Here is a 15,962-nt window from a genome sequence, read left to right as displayed (position 1 = left end):
TAACGGGGGAATATCTTGATACCCATCCATGTACATTACGATTCATTCGAAATCACACAAAGCTAATTTTGCTAAATGACACTTCTTCTTCATGCCTTCCTCCCCACCCGCGCGTTCCACGTCCAGTGGCCCTTGGGGTTCCTCGCCAGGTCCCGCATCACCACCGCGTCCGGCGCGTCCTCGCCGTACTCGAGCGCCACCGCCCGCGCCGCCATCCCCGCCAGCCTGCGCGCCTTGTCCTCCTGCCCCAGCATGGCGTAGTTCATGGCCGCCACCGTCCACCCGCCCGCGGCCTTGGCGTCGAGCCGCTCCCGCTCGTACAGGTGCACGAGCCGGTCCACGACGGCGGGCGTGATGTTGGCGCTCTGCAGGTCCGACAGCTGCGCCTCGAGCCGCTCGATCTCGCGCAGGCGGCTGTCGGACCTCGCGATCGCCGCCTCGTCGTCCTCGTACTCCTCAGTATCTTCCTCTTGCTCTTCCTCCTCGTGGTGATCACGCGCGACTGCCGCACCACCTCCCGGGGGTTTGTTGTTGATGTCCCGCCCGGTGCACGCCGCGCACGAGCACCGGAACCCCCACGAGAGCTGCAGCTGCGCGCGGCGCTCCGCCTGCGGCAGGAACAGGTCGATGTACGAGATGCTCAGCTCCTCGCCGGCCGCGACGGGCCGCGTCGCGTACGTCCCGTGCGCCATCGTGTCCGGCGCGATGCGGAAGATGAGGTTCGGCCGGCAGTCGTGGTTCAGGCGCGACACCTCGGGGAAGTTGCCGAAGTGGTGGCCCGCCCCCTGGTCCCTGTCATCCTCGCCGCCGCCGCCGCCGCCCAGGTCCATCTGGAACGAGTTGGTCACCATGATGCTCGTGTACCGGTCGCCGCCGGGCTGCGCCGCCTGGCTCGCGAACAGCGCCCGCCGCGGCGCGGGCAGCTCGTCGACGGCGGCGGCGAGGATGCGCGCGTGGCCCGCCCGCGAGAAGGCGCCCGCGGCGCCGCCGGCGAAGAAGCTCCGGTGGACGAGCACGGCGGGCAGCTGCGCCATGATGGGCTCGCCGATCTCGATGCGGCGCGTGGCCACGAGGCCCGTGCCCTTGCCGGGGATGTGTGCTGCCCTGTAGGGTGGCGGCGGCCGGGTGTCTGCGTCCCCTGAGGGCTTGTGGGAGGAGGACGGTTGGTAGTTCTGCGTGATCTGCTTGACCTTGTCGGCGTTGGACGGTGTGGTTACGAGGACGATTCCCCCGGCGAAGCCCTTGTTGCTGTAAACGCAGAGCCCCTCCCAGCAGTGTGATGGGCCTTCCCATACATTTGGGTAGGTCGTGCCCTGGGTGGCATTCTTTCGACTGCGGGAATCTGGTGAGGCTGCAGGTCGGAATTTGCGCAAGAGGCTGGCCTGGCAGAAGGAGGATGTCGTGTCGCTTAGTAGAGGACTCCAGTAACATATATCCGAAGCAGCGAAGGAGTGCTGCAGCTGCTCGTGGGCTACAGCGCCGGAGAGCAGCAGGCTCAAACAGGTTGTACGCATATTTGCGTCGAACTTATTGCACAGTGCCTGGGTTTTATTGAGATTCTAGGAAAGTCAAAGTCAAAATCCAGAGTCGCCGACTTTCATCTCGAGGTTTGATCTTTGGATGCTTCTTGGCGAAACCCACCATGCCGCACTGGGCGTGTTTCAAGATGGCAACCCCAGTCCCAAGTCGTTTCAGAACCGTTGTCGGGGGCGAGAACGTGGAAACATACATATGCGTGCGTTTGTCAAGATTGCAAGTAGATGCTTAAGAAGATGGTTGTCCAACTGTCTAGACTTTGACTTGAGGTTAAAACAAGCTCTTTAGTTTCATTTGTGGATCGCACCTGCGAAGCGGATGGAAGGTCTAAGCTGAGAAAGAGGTTGCAATGACGCCTCCACACGAGATCAAGATCCGCCATGCAAAAACCGGTAAACCTTCTCCTGTACCTGCCCTTCTTCCCCATAGTTTCCAGAGTTCAGACGGTACATGTGGATACCTGTCAAGTGTCCTTTTGTGTAAGCCTTCTTCACTTCTACCAGGGACGGACTCTGACAACCAGACTCGGCGCAGATGCCGTAGAGCAGCTGCTCTGCCTTGAAGCCCAGGTCCACGAACTGCTGCGGCGTCAAGGAAATGCCGCCGGCATAGGTCTGCAAGTTGACATAGTCCAAGGATGCTTTTGCTTTGTCGAGGTTTGTTGTCACGGACGGTGAAACAGTCACGACGAACTTCCGCCCTTCAATACTTTGAAGTTTGTTTCGTATCTGTGATAGAACCATTGGAACCCTGTCAACAACGTTATTCGACTCGTAGTCGATGTCGTAGCCATTCACATCTTTCCAGTGTTCCATGAACGTCTTGACTGAAGTCGTGTATTTGTCGACATTCTCGTCGTTCTTAAGAGCCGACAACGCCTCACCCCAACTGTGAGCTCCGCTGCCCCACCACTGAGAGACAATGATCTTGATATCTGGGTTCTGCTCGCGCGCTGTCTTGATTGTCCACTTGAGTCGGTGGGCGAGCGGTCCTGTTGCACTCGAGTTGTAAATCCCAAAGGTTCCGTCCTCCTGGACCCCAAGTGGCCCCACATAGAGATAGTCGACGACTTTGAAGTTGATTGAGTTCCAAGCCGACGGGATCGTATCGTACTTTTGATCATCCGAGAGGTACATCCACGAGGCTGCGATGGGTTTAGAGCCAGTTGTGTCATCTGCCAGACCTTCGCGACGGGGTGCAGCGCTCACCCCGAATCGGCGTAGGGCTTGGAGACTCATGCTGATAGCGAGTAAATAACGCAACATTTCTTTGCCGGATGTGTTCAGAGCCTGTGGGTTACTTTTTGTTTTTGATGTAAAGTGAGACAAGTGACAAGATTGAGTTGAACTATTGACGATAGTTTATTGCCAATGGTGTTCGAAGACTAGACTCTTTATAGTTCTCGAGTATATACGCCACCAGAGGTGACGCTTGAGGTCAAGCGACGATCCGAAGCTGACTGTGTGTTGGATGAGCACATTACGGCTACGGACTTGTGGCTGTAAATGCAGAGCGTGAATACTGGCTTCGTGCCGAGGACCCCGGCTTATAATAGGCTCTGAGGCTTGGGGCTGATGTCAGCTTTGAGGAGGGGGGCTAGAGGTTGCGCATATTCGATTCGTAAGGATCGTGTCCTCGTCACATCAACTACTTACTTCCATTACCAGAATGCTCATCTCTGCCAAGCTTGGAACCCAGTCCAGTAATTTGGCTGGGTTTCCATGCAATCAGATGTAGTCGAGGCGCTTTCTAGCCATCGACTTGATCCAGTCCGCCGAGCTCGCGTCCAACACGACAGACCCCTCTGGCTCCCGCCTTTCAGAGTCCCATTCCCAGCAGCCCTGCCATGACACCTATCCCGGACGACGCCTCGCAACCTGTAGCAGGTCGACTGCCACGCCTATGGCACAACTTTGTTTGAAGACCTAAATTCAGTATGGTGTTGCACAGAAATCCCTTACGATTCTGGATTTGGGACCTAACGAGGATATCATGCACCGGTGTAAAAAGAATTTGCGGTCACGGGACTCGATTTGACTCAGGAAGCATAGCATTTATTGAACTTTGCCTCTTGAATCAACCGGCCAAATCTCTTCAATGACTCCGTTGCGATACGCGTAGTAGAAGTCATGGAGGTTGACAGTCGGGTCGATATGACTGGGGATCATCTCGACTCTATCCCCGATGCTGAGAGCCGGCGTACCTTCCTCCCACTTGAGCGAGCCATGCTCATCACCTAGCTGGCCGTAGGTGTACCTGGTGTCCTTGCATTCCGCCAAGCCGCTGTCCGTGGTCAAGGACTTGAGACCAGTATCGATCGTCACCTGCCGCTCGCCCTGCTTGCTGATGACCGTCGCCAGAAGCGACAGGCTATGAGAGTAATACGTGCCGATGGCGTTCCGGTAGTCCGTGTCCATAAAGATGAAAGACCCCGGTTGCAACTCCGTCACGCCAGGAACCGTGGCACAGAAATCCGCGGTGCCGGTGCCGCCTGTAGTCACGACCTCTATGTTGAATCCCTCGTTCTTCAGCGCTTGAGCCGTCTCGGTGAGAATCTTCATCGATTCGAGGCACTGCTTCTTGCGGTCTTCAAAGTCGTGGAGATGTTGCAAGTGGCCCTCGTAACCCTGGACACCAATGAGCCGAAGGTGCTTCAGGCCGCCGATGTGTCGTGCCAGAGGCAGAGCCTCGCTGGGCTGCGCGCCCGTCCGGTGCAGCCCGACATCCAAATCGATCAGCACAGCAATGGGGTCCTCAATACCCGATTTGTCCAGGGCATCATTGATCGCCGTGGCTGCGACTTGGCTGTCGATGACTATCCTCAGACCCCTGTGTTTGCGGAACAGCTCGACCAGCCTCTTCACTTTGGCCGGGCCGACAACCTCACAGGTGATGAGCAGATCGGTGAAGCCAGCAGCGGTGATAGCCTCGGCCTCGCTCAGCTTTGCAACACACCCGCCCTTTGCACCAGTGGCGACGAGCCTCTTGGCGATGATGGCGCTCTTGGTCGTCTTGAGGTGCGGGCGGATGTTGCGGCCGGTGGGCAGCAGACGGTCCATGAGTTTTTTGATGTTGGCTTCCATCACGTCGAGATCGACGATCATGGACGGAGTGTCGAGACTCTCGAGGCCATCGCCTACCTTGGGAGAGTACATGTCCGCGGTAGCAAGGGCCCTCGGATGCGCAAGGCGACAAGTAGGTTGAGGAGGCGGAAAGACGTTACGTGAATGTAATGAGAACAAGTATCTATTGACTCTCGGTCTGATCAATACCCTCGGGTGACAGTTGATGTACGCTATGTGTAATAGTGAATAGCTATGCTTCATGGACGCTAACAGGGTGAGAGAGTATCGGTGTCCCAACTGGCAATCCGAGGTTCTAGTCCGAAGACGGCGCCGCACCAGAAACCCACCGAACCATGGGGCTAGTTAAGGGTTGCAACGTAACGTGGTACACCACACAGTGCGCAAATCTTGCCAGTCCCCTCGCTCACTCCTGCAGATCCCCCCTTCACTAATCTGATTGCCTTTCGCCTTCCCCCCACTCACAAGAACCAGCGAAACTCGGGGGCGGAGGGCCCATCGCGCAGACGCTGCGTGGGCACGTCCGCCGCCGTCGTCTTGCTCCCGGCGCGGCGATTCCTCCGCATGTTATCAAACACCATGTACCCGCCCAGCAGGCCCGCAATGAGGCACCCACAGCCGCCGAAGCAGGCGGTCGTGATTAGGGCAGTGGGGTACTTGGGCTTCTCGTTCTCGCGGAAGATGTTGCTCGAGACGAGGCCCATGAGGTTGGCCAGCGGGACGCCGACGGACGTGAGCACGACGCGGCGGCCCTCGTGCGCGATGTTGTTGTTGTACCACGTCGACAGGAGGACGGACGGCGCGGAGGTGCCCCAGACCATCATGAAGCACGCGTAGTAGGCCAGCTGCAATTGGGCCTGGACGTCGGAGATGGCCGCGTAAATGATGAAGCCTATGAACGACAAGGCAAACCCCGTCATGATGAATGGAAACCGGATGCGGAGCAGATCGGAGCTGAATGCGAGGATGAGCAGCATGACGGCGCCACCGACGTTGGGTGCAACTGGTGATGAGAAGTTAGCTATTTGCTGCCCAAGATACTGTTAGACAGTGCTTGCTCACCAGTGTAGAGGTTGGTCTTGACCAGTCCGTAGCCCAGGCGCTGGATGATCTGGGGCATGAAGAGCGCAACAGACTGAATCGGCACGCCTAGACAGATCTCGATGAGAAGAAAGCAGTACGTTGTCGGATAGGTAAAGATTTTAATAGAGTCCCTGAAGTTGAACTCCTCCTGGACGACGGACGAAGAGTCGACCTGCATGCGGTGGAAGGCCAGCGACTTTTCCTCCTCACCGAGAAACTTGGCCTCGGCTGCGCTGCGAGGGAGGTACCAGAATGCGAAGATCGAGAAGAGTACCGAGCACGCGCCCTCGATGAGGAACAGATACCGCCAGACTAGCAGCTTGGATCTAATCTGGAAGACACCGAATGCCAAAAGACCGCTCTGCTGCCATTAGAACCAGAACAAAAGATGGTGCTTGGAAGAGCCATGGAGACATACAAAAGCGTTCGCGATGTTGGATGCGGCATAGAAGATGGCGAGGCGGCGCGCGAGTTCGCCACGACGATAGAACGTCGTCAGGTAGTAGATGACCAGCGGGAAGAAGCCCGATTCGGCCATGCCTAGGAAGAATCGCAGAGCAAAGAGCCCCCCAAAGTTGTTGACGCAGGCGGACAGCAAGGTCATGGAGCCAAACGTGAACATCAAGATGGGCAGCACGCGCGCGGCGCCGAACTTCTTGCCGATGATGGCGATGGGGGGAGCAAATATCACATAGGGCACGAAGAAGATGGAGACGAGCAAGTTGTACTGATTCGGCTTGAAGTTGAGATCTGTGATTGGCATGTTAGCCTTTCTGCGACGGCTCAGCTCAGGGGAAGGCTGCGTCCGTACTGTCGCTCAGTTTGGCCGTCTGCGCATTGCCCAAATTGCCCTTGTCGAGCGCGTTGAAAAGGTCTGCATGCCGAATTAGAAGGGTTTATTAAAGAGTGCTCGACGTGCGTCTCATCTTACACATGATGGCAAGCACTGGCATCAAGCGGATATCGAATTTGCGACACAGCTGCCGCTCGGCGATATGGTCGACGACACGCGCCGTCTCGCCTTCGGTGATTTCGGGCGGCCGGTCATCGAGAATGTCGCGTTCCTTATCGGTTCTGGAATCCATGGCGAGTACTGAACTTGAAGGCTTTGACTTGTGCTGGACGGGATGCTATCTTTCACGGCGTGGTTGAGGATGCCGGGAGGTGGTGGTCAGAGGAAGTGCCTGAGATTTGTACAAAGTTCCCCCCTGTCTTCCCCGATTCTTTGGTGTTGTGGCACGTCTGACCGTTGACAAGGCATCAGTATTGGTGTCCGGGGTATCATTGGAGGGCTTCCAGGTTGGCCAGTGAATTCCAGAGACCAATCCCGGGGTTGAGATATGCATCCTTACAAGCTTCGAGAAAATTGGCACTGTGCACCGATAAGCCCGCATTACGGTGTGTCAAGCTGACCGATTGCGGGGGAAGGTGGGCGCTCCATGTAACCTAGAGCGGCGATCCGACCCAAGTGAACAGACGACGCCGACATGAGCTTGATATTCGAGCGGATTACCGCTTTTGGCAAACCGGTGATCATTCCTCTAGAACGAACCAACCTTCCACACCTCGACTTACAAGAGCCTAATCCAAAGTCCAATCATCTTCGGTCCGACTCTTTGGGTGCTCTTGTTTTGATACGGACTGTTATTTCTCTGCTACTTGGTTAGTCAGTTGAATACACCCTTGCTCCGGTTTCCTTCTCAATGCTCGCATGAGAAAGGTGTCGCCCAACATGAGCAACCAGCCTCCTTATCCCCTCCACGAGTCGGTGGTCGACCGAATCCATCCCGAGTATGCTGAGTTCTACAATAAGCATATCTTTGACAAGCAGCAGGTGCATCTACAGCCGGTAGAAGTATCACGTACCAGCGGTGTCCTTATTCCAGGGAGCGGCCCATTGCAGCCCGTCGCCACCACAGTCGACTACGCTGTCAAGCGCAGGGAAAGCGAAGGTCCCGATGTAGCTGTCAGGTGCTTCACCCCAGAGGGCGAGAAGCCGGCTGCAGGATGGCCTGTGTGTATCTACTACCACGGCGGTGGCTGGGTTCTCGGGACCATTGCTACCGAGAACGTGATAGCCTCGCACTTGTGTGCTCGGGGCAAATGCGTGGTTGTGGCCGTCGACTATAGGTTAGCGCCAGAGGACCCGTTTCCTGCGGCGGTCCATGACGCATGGGAGGCTGTTCTCTGGGTGATGGACCAGGGAAAGGAGATTCTCAGTCTCGATACGTCCAAGCTGACAACAGGTACGTGAGGAGTCTCGGCCGAGTCATGGGACACAACGACGACGATCGATCGAAGTGGCTGACGCAAAATGTACAGGTGGCTCCTCTGCCGGCGCAAACTTGGCCGCCATCATGTGCCAGCGTGCCGCTGATCGGGGATCTCCCAAGTTCTCCCTCCAGCTCCTCTCAGTACCCGTCATGGACAACACCGCCGACACGACCAACAACGCCTCATGGAACGAGAACCAGCATTCCCCCGCGCTCCCGGCGCCCAAGATGCTCTGGTACCGCAACCACTATCTGCCCAACAAGGAGGACTGGTCCCATCCGGAGGCCAGCCCCCTGTTGTGGGAGGGCGACTTCTCCAAGCTACCGCCGGCGTGCTTCGTCGTCGGAGAACTGGACGTGCTGCGGACGGAGGGCGAACAGTTCAATGAGAAGCTGCAAGCGGCCGGTGTCAAGACGGAATTCACCATCATGAACGGTCACCCCCACCCATTTATTGCTATGGACGGCGTTATGGAGGCCGGGTCAAGAGCGATCACATTATTCTGCGAAGCTCTGTATAAAACCATGTATGAGACATGGTAGCTGGCATGACAAATGCTTGTAGATCTCATGGCTCAACGGCCCTCAAAAATAGAAGCAAGATCAAAACAGAATGACATTGGAGCAGGCTCTCGCTGACAGCCATAGAGGGTGGTCTCGCCCGAAGTTCGGTCGGAGAACCGTGGGAACTCGCCCCACAACTAAACAGCACCAAATCCTCACTCTTTTGGTTACATGCTATGAAAGAGATCAGAGGGAGGCAGGTTCGGAGAAATTAATCAGAAAATACATGCTGCATATCGTTACTCCGGAATTCGACGGGCTACCCACTACCTAAACCGATAGGTTCAATCAAATCAGACACAGGAAGAGCTATCCTAGTACCGAAATCAGTAGACTTGAGTAAAACAGACAGTAGGAGGGCTCTCCTACATCCCGTGCGCCGGCCAACTTCCCCAGTTTTCAAGTACTGCCCCGACACCCCGATCCTCCGAGAAGATCGAGTCCAGCCCATCGAGGCTAAAGAAGCCATAGGTGTCCATTGGGTCGTCATGGAACACGATCTCTCTTGCCTGTGCAACCTCGGAAGCGCTGGGCGTTGGGTACTGACCATCAGATACGCCCTGCCCTGCCGCTTCATCATCCCCGACTGACGACTCCAAGGCCGTGATCCAGCTCTCAAAGTCGAATGTCGATTTCAGGTTGGCATCTCTGGCCGCTCGGTCGTTTGGGCTAATCTGCCGCAAGTAATTGACTATTCCGTCTTTGATATCCTTGATAGGCATGCTGATCTCGGACCGGCTGGTCCATGACCGTTTCGTCAAATAGTTGAGTTTGTAATAAAGAGAGACCTGCCGGATCTAGAAATGGTACAAAACATTAGCGTGCGCGAAGGGAACAATGCGCGAGAGCTGGCTACGTACCCAATGGACCGCGAGGCTCCATCGCTGACCAAGATGATTGAAGGCGTCCATATCCTTACAAAGGAACTCACGGGACACGTCTTTCCCTACAATCGCCTTCCAGTCGAAAATGGAATACATTGTATGAATACTGGCCGCAGCCATCAACCCTAGGCCGTGGAAAGGGAAGGTGTCTGCGCCGAGGTCTCGCGTTTTCATGAACTGGTACAAGTCGGATATGGCGTTGGCACTCTCCACCATCTGGACTGCGGAATTGTACCAGAAACCCTCTGGTGCCTCAGCGGCAGCCGGTTGCAATACTGGACCGTCGCAAGGACCTGCCAAAGTATTAGCTTAGTCCACAGGACATGATAGACCTCCATGGCCTACCGTTGACAGGATTGTACTCTGGCTTTGGGGTAAAGGGGAGATATTCTCGGTAGAGGATCGTCTTGGCCTGGAAATATATCATCCACATGATGGCCCAGAGCCTTCCGCTTCCCATCGCCGTGATTGCTGTCGCGTTCTGCGGCGTATACTGGAGGTGTTCGGGGAGGTGGCTCCATTCCTCAAGCGCGTTCTCCAGAGCCCTGAAGGGCATTCCCTCCACCCACGGAGCTGTGTGGTTCAAATGCCGGCCCCCACGCCCACTCCACGCGACAATCCTGGACGAGATCTCTACAATTTGGACGGTGTACGCTAGTAAGCTACCGGACCCCTGAGCATGATGATCCGGGTGGGAGTCGTGATGATGGAGCGTGCGAGTGGGGTCGTGTTGGCCGTATATGAAGCGCTCCTCTGTCTGAGGCAGGCAGGTAGTGATATCCTCGACCACGAACGTGGCCACCCGGTCTCGACCGTTGGCCAGGAGCCTCTCCAGGCAGAAACAGCTCCAAAACGTTCGTCTTCGACATTCAATTGCGGTGACGGATGTCGGAGGGGTTTGACCACCCCAATCCATGAGGCCCAGGTTAGAGTCCTGTTTATGCAGGAGCAGCAACTGGCAGAGCCTCGCCGCATGACCCAGCCGCAACCATGCACGGAGCTCCGCTCCTTCACCGACATCGAGGACGCAGAGGACAAGGCAGCACTGGATGGTTACGAGTGACGGCTCCTCGTATATTCTAACCAGTTCCTTCCTTGCAAGCTCGGCATACCTGTCACTTATGGTGGTAGCGGGCACATCGCCGGTCACAAAGTCCGGAATAAATCTGCCGTTTGCTTCTTAGCAGCCTTCGTGGCATATGAGGACCAGTGAGCTTTTACCTAGATACGAGACCTAGAATCGACAGAAAAAGGGGCAGCGGGAGCTCCTTTCCCACGTCATCGTCGATCAGCTGCTGCGGAGGCAGAAAGCAGAGCAGACTTGACGCATAGTTGATACGAAAGTAGTTAATTGCGCTTCTCCTCACATCGTCGGACGGGAAGGAGAGGCTGCATGATAGTGTCAGAGAGACATACCATCAGATAACCTGTGGTTGGGAACTTGCCTCTTCAAACTTGAGCTATCTACACTGTCTTCATCTTCGATGACTGTTGCTGGGGGCTGCAGGCCGGGGTATTGGCACTCGCGCTTGCTCTTGATGCAAGCACGGCAAGAAGGCCAGTCACCTGAACATTTCGCTTTGCGCCGTCTGTGATATCACAATTGTCAGCAGAGCATAGACAACGTGCTTGGTTTGGCTTACCTGCAATACGTGCAGGCCAGTGCTGTTCTCGCTGTTGTTCTCTTGCGTCTGGAGCCGGCGGGTCGCTCATTAGTAAGCAAATGATGCGGCATAAACGTGTCTTCGACCGTGTCGTCCATATTTTGTGCTGTTTCGATATGTGTCAATGATTGTCGGGATTCGGGTTCGTGATGGTGAGGTTGGAGGAGGGAGTAGCCGCCAGATATACGGAATTGCCGCTAGCTTGGAGAGATCCGGCCATCGGAGAATCCGCCCTGATAACACCGCGATCTGACCAATCCGAAGTTCGAGATGAGACCCACCGCGCTTCCTGCTTCCCCTCATCTGGTCAAGATACTCGACCTGAAGGGGCTTGTCCGGAACGGCTCAGTCGGAGTTCCCGTTCCTCGGCAGTCCATCTTAGTGTACTCTAAATCTGTCGAGTACCCTTTAAATAAGTGGTACATACGCTTTGGGGATATACTCAGGTCGCGCCAAAGGATGCCCAGTCTCATCCAGGTTACCTCACTCATCAGCTTCTCTGAGAGGCCGATATCATGACTGCCGTTCAGCTCACCCAACCAGCCCTCGGACTGGAGGCGTCGCACGTCGCCGCGCCTCTCAGTATCCATGTGACCATCGAGAATGAGCTTGCGTCAGCGAGGTCAGAATATGTCAAGAGGCTGCCAGCTTCCAAAGCCCAGCACGAACTGGCGTCTAAATTTCTGCCAGGCGGCAATACCCGCAGTGTTTTGTTCAACGAGCCATTCCCCGTTGTAATGAGAGAGGGCCGTGGGAACAGGCTATGGGATATCGATGAGCATGAGTCCGTCGCTCTCTTTACGGGCTTGATACTCTGAGGACGTCACAGTTGACATGTTCGATAGATACCTCGATCTGGTTGGAGAGCTCACCGCCGGCCTCTATGGCCACTCCAACCCGATATTGAAGGAGACGGTGGTGTCGACCTTGGAAAACACCGGCATCAGTCTCGGTGCCACCACGAAAGGCGAGTCCAGGCTTGCGGAACTTCTATGCCAGAGATTCCCAAGCGTCGAGCGAGTGAGATTCTGCAATTCCGGGACGGAGGCGAATCTCTATGCGCTCAGCATTGCAAAGCACGTCACAGGCAAGAAGAAGGCCATCGTATTCAATGGGGGTTACCACGGAGGCCTTCTCAGTTTCGGGCATGGCGTCTCCGAGATCAACGTGGATAAAAATGACTGGGTGCTTGGTACGTTTAACGATGTTGAAGGCACGAAGAGCTTGATCGAAGATACCCCGGACGTCGCAGCTGTCCTCGTTGAGGCAATGCAAGGCGCCGGAGGCTGCCTTCCCGCCACCGTTGGGTTCCTGCAGACGATCCAGGCGACAGCTGAAAAGGTGAGCTACTGTCCAAGTCCTCCGGATGGGAGACTAGCTGACACAGTTCAATTCCCAAGTGCGGCGTGGTTTTCATCTTGGACGAGGTCATGACTTCCAGGTTACATCCACACGGACTGCAAGGAAAGTTCAACTTGAGGCCAGGCCTCACAACCTTTGGCAAATACATTGGCGGTGGCATGTCGTTTGGCGGATTTGGCGGCAGAGCAGATCTTCTAGCCTCCTGCGACCCCAGGCAACCCTCAAGCCTCGTCCATTCAGGCACGTTCAACAACAATACACTCTCCATGAACTGCGGCTTTGTGGGCCTTTCTCAGATATACACGCCAGAGGCAGCGACAGAGCTCAACAGCCTTGGAGACTACTTCCGCGAGCGCTTGCAGGAGGTCGCTAAGGGCAGCCAGATGGTGGTGACTGGGGTTGGGGCAGTGTTGACCGTCCACTTCCAGACGAACGGGGCGGTGCCAGTCTGCGTGGAGGACTTGGAGGCGCACAGCAACGCGCCTCTCAAGAGGCTGTTCTGGTTCTGGTGCTTGTCCAAAGGCTTCTGGATAACCGAGCGTGGTATGGTCAGCATCATTCTCGGCACGACCAAGGATGAACTCGACTCTTTCGTGGAGGTGGTTTGCCTTTTTCTCAAGAACTACTCCCACCTCGTATCGTTGCACTAGTCTCTGGGGGAAGCATAATGAACATTACGATTCAAATAAAAAGAACGAAAAAAAAAAGAGAAAAGGAAAGATGGGCCCTATCACTCTACTAAATTGAGCGACAAAGAGTTTGTGAGATAGGGAAGACATTATGCGAGGGGTGAACTCTGGCGAGTTGTCCATGACTCAACCATGTAAAAGAATAGGGAACTCGTGCACTGACCATACCTCTCAATGGTCAAGGATATCAACATCATAGGATGGGAAGGGATAAATAGAAGTCGGGCCAAATGTCAGTTCACTGGACTGTATTAGGACAAAGGCTTCCAATCATTACCCTGCAAGTCTCACAATTCTACATCTGCTTTGTGACTTATCTACTTATGTACTCATGAGTGAGCTGACCTTCCTTCCCTTACTAGTTGTAATGGATTCCTCTCCTGATGATGCCGAATTAATTATAAACTCTATTGAGCGCATTCATAGATAAGGATCAGTGAAACATACACATACAGATTATCTAATCACACGGCACATGCTGTGTAACAGCAGCGATTGACAGCATGGCATGAGGCTGAACGCGGTGGGCACGTGGCTGATCGGATGAAAAGTCGGTGAATCGATCCTAGTTGTGACAATGTGGGTGTAATAGCAGTCATGTGGTCGAGTGAGTGACCAATTGGTGAGTGATGATTGATCGACTAGCCTGGCAAAGGTATAAAGACGTTGAAATTGTCTCTCTCGCCTCAAATAGCTGCCATCTGTCTATCATAACTACGATTTGTTTGAGGGGTCTACTTCCTAGTCCGCCAAGCCCCGTTGCGAAAGACTCCGAAAATGCCCGAGCCTACTTGTTCCAAAGATCGCCGGCTCCTCAGCACCTGGAATCAGGTTGCGCCGCGAGCTTACATCCGGAAAGGCTACTGTTTCCCATATCACAACAATACAGATCTCGAAGCACTTGAAACGCACCTGAGCTCCGCTCTTCGTCAACTGGCGAGACATTTCCCCCAACTTTCAGGCCGACTATCGCTCGTATCGAAGCCGGCTGGACATGTCTATATCGACTCGGATGGCCCTGCCGAGATTCCGCTTCAGGTGGTTGATCATCGAGCTACTTTCAGCTGGACCTACGACCAGCTCAAGACCAAAGGCTTCCCAGCGAGAGCTTTTGTCGACAAGTCCTTCGACCTTCCATATCAGCTTCTTCAAGACAAAGAGGGAGTTCCAGTCTGTGAGGTCCATGCCAGAGTGATCGAGGGTGGATTGCTCTTATGCATCTATTGCCACCACTCTGTCTGTGATGGCAGCAACATGGACAATTACATAAGGTCATTTGCCGATCTAACAAGGGACTCAACACAGGCTCTCAATAACCGACATCCTTCCGATATCCACGTGAACCTGCCAGACGAGGTCACCAATAGGTCTTATGGCAACCCAAACCCCAACACGTTTAATGAGCTCATCAACCTGTGTCCTGAGTATTGTCATCTGCCGGCTCCCACAGGCCCGACTCAATTCCGCACCCAACCGACAGGGATACCAATCGAGGACATCCAGAAGACCGGCTGCATCTTTGCTTTTGGACTCTACCAGATGAAGAATCTCAAGGGACAAATCGCAGTGATGCAGGGAGCTTACTTTGGTGAACACGGCCCCTCAACATTCATCTGTCTTGCTGCAATTACTTTTGCCCACGTTACGAAGGCACGTCTAAACACCGGCAAAGACTTCATCTCGTCATCGGCAAAAGCGAGACCTATTCCCGAGAAGGTCCGCCTGCAGGTCGCAGTCAATTGGCGACACCGCTGCTTCTCCGACATCATGAGCTCTAGTGCTAGCAACACTATTGCCCTCCCGATCACCTCCATTGACACTGCGACTGTTCTGGCTGCATGTACCGGCGATCGGACCACCGCCACCCCAGCGCTTGCCGCTATAGCCCGAGCCCTCAATGCGTCCATCAACAGCGTCGACGAGCAATTCATTGCCCTGCGCACGGCTCTCATCCATGCGGCCCCCGACCCGCGGTACATCGGAACCAACTACGATCCTCGCGACCCCAGTGCCTTTTACTTCAACACCTGGCGCCACCACGGCCCTCCTATGGCCTGGAAGATGCCGGGCCTGCCGGAAGGTGAGGAAGGCGCCGACGGCGTTGCCGCTGATGCGATCCGTAGGGCGACGGGCGAGTGGAACATGATGGGAGCGGCTTTGCTGCTGCCCAGCGCGAGGGATAAGAGCGACTTCGAGGTTCTCGTGACCCTTGACACAGAGTCAATGGCACTTCTGTGTGCGGATCCAAGCTGGAAGACTTGGGTGAAGCGGATCATCGAATGATTGGGCTACTCCAGGACATCGCTCTCTTCATGTCCCTTAACTTCATGATCGCATGAGCCACATCTCAGTGAACTGGTAGTTTTAGTTGACTTGTGATAGCTACTTAGGAAGAGACTGGAGGGCTGTGTCCCAGCCAGCCACCAGAGTCGCAAGAATACTACAGGACTTAGATCGAGATGCCCTACAGCGTGCGACGCGTTGCTCTGCGCGGATAAATCGACTTCTTCCGAGTGATGAGATTGCAAAGAGGCTGGATCCCCACTCCGATACTACCACATTACTTAGTTATGCACGTCCTTGCAATAACAGAGAGGCAACTGCTACTCTGGTGTTAGCCCCATGCAAATGCAGCCCAGTCGCAGCAGCTCGTATCAGTCCTTGGCGGCAGGAAACTTTCGCTTCATCCCGCATGGTTCCCATCACACGCATACACATGTGGTTGAGTTGCAGGTATAAAGTAACCTCGCCGCCCGGGAAGAACAGATCTTCGAGGTCTCTGTTGCAATTGACAGCATCGAAGAAGAGGAGAAAGAAAAAGATT

General features: G+C 55.0%; 7 protein-coding genes across 7 annotated transcripts; 3 read left to right on the top strand and 4 right to left on the bottom strand.

Annotated features, from left to right (window-relative positions):
- Nucleotides 1-89: 89 nt before the first annotated feature.
- Nucleotides 90-2,774, bottom strand: E0L32_007786 (uncharacterized protein; the record flags this gene model as incomplete). Its single annotated transcript, XM_031142569.1, has 2 exons — nucleotides 90-1,559; nucleotides 1,947-2,774. The coding sequence occupies 2 exons, from the start codon at nucleotides 2,772-2,774 to the stop codon at nucleotides 90-92; spliced, it is 2,298 nt and encodes a 765-aa protein (XP_030993286.1).
- An 816-nt stretch (nucleotides 2,775-3,590) lies between these two features.
- Nucleotides 3,591-4,691, bottom strand: E0L32_007785 (uncharacterized protein; the record flags this gene model as incomplete). The annotated part of the gene is made up of 1 exon (XM_031142568.1): nucleotides 3,591-4,691. The coding sequence occupies one exon, from the start codon at nucleotides 4,689-4,691 to the stop codon at nucleotides 3,591-3,593; it is 1,101 nt and encodes a 366-aa protein (XP_030993285.1).
- Nucleotides 4,692-4,914: 223 nt separating this feature from the next.
- On the bottom strand, nucleotides 4,915-6,787 carry E0L32_007784 (uncharacterized protein; the record flags this gene model as incomplete). Its single annotated transcript, XM_031142567.1, has 6 exons — nucleotides 4,915-4,960; nucleotides 5,085-5,622; nucleotides 5,682-6,066; nucleotides 6,121-6,452; nucleotides 6,514-6,576; nucleotides 6,634-6,787. The coding sequence occupies 6 exons, from the start codon at nucleotides 6,785-6,787 to the stop codon at nucleotides 4,915-4,917; spliced, it is 1,518 nt and encodes a 505-aa protein (XP_030993284.1).
- A 647-nt stretch (nucleotides 6,788-7,434) lies between these two features.
- On the top strand, nucleotides 7,435-8,518 carry E0L32_007783 (uncharacterized protein; the record flags this gene model as incomplete). The annotated part of the gene is made up of 2 exons (XM_031142566.1): nucleotides 7,435-7,948; nucleotides 8,025-8,518. The coding sequence occupies 2 exons, from the start codon at nucleotides 7,435-7,437 to the stop codon at nucleotides 8,516-8,518; spliced, it is 1,008 nt and encodes a 335-aa protein (XP_030993283.1).
- A 386-nt stretch (nucleotides 8,519-8,904) lies between these two features.
- Nucleotides 8,905-11,185, bottom strand: E0L32_007782 (uncharacterized protein; the record flags this gene model as incomplete). The annotated part of the gene is made up of 5 exons (XM_031142563.1): nucleotides 8,905-9,336; nucleotides 9,400-9,716; nucleotides 9,769-10,599; nucleotides 10,840-11,012; nucleotides 11,067-11,185. The coding sequence occupies 5 exons, from the start codon at nucleotides 11,183-11,185 to the stop codon at nucleotides 8,905-8,907; spliced, it is 1,872 nt and encodes a 623-aa protein (XP_030993282.1).
- A 417-nt stretch (nucleotides 11,186-11,602) lies between these two features.
- Nucleotides 11,603-13,099, top strand: E0L32_007781 (uncharacterized protein; the record flags this gene model as incomplete). Its single annotated transcript, XM_031142562.1, has 3 exons — nucleotides 11,603-11,871; nucleotides 11,933-12,428; nucleotides 12,488-13,099. 3 exons carry the CDS (start codon nucleotides 11,603-11,605, stop codon nucleotides 13,097-13,099), a joined length of 1,377 nt encoding a protein of 458 aa, XP_030993281.1.
- An 816-nt stretch (nucleotides 13,100-13,915) lies between these two features.
- Nucleotides 13,916-15,421, top strand: E0L32_007780 (uncharacterized protein; the record flags this gene model as incomplete). The annotated part of the gene is made up of 1 exon (XM_031142561.1): nucleotides 13,916-15,421. One exon carries the CDS (start codon nucleotides 13,916-13,918, stop codon nucleotides 15,419-15,421), a length of 1,506 nt encoding a protein of 501 aa, XP_030993280.1.
- Nucleotides 15,422-15,962: the final 541 nt, after the last annotated feature.

The sequence above is a fragment of the Thyridium curvatum genome, assembly GCF_004353045.1.
Source record: "Thyridium curvatum strain D216 chromosome Unknown NODE_48_length_316412_cov_78.264379, whole genome shotgun sequence".
Lineage (NCBI taxonomy): Eukaryota > Fungi > Ascomycota > Sordariomycetes > Thyridiales > Thyridiaceae > Thyridium > Thyridium curvatum.
Note: the sequence above shows the minus strand (reverse complement) of the source record. Positions and strands in the feature narration are given on the sequence as shown.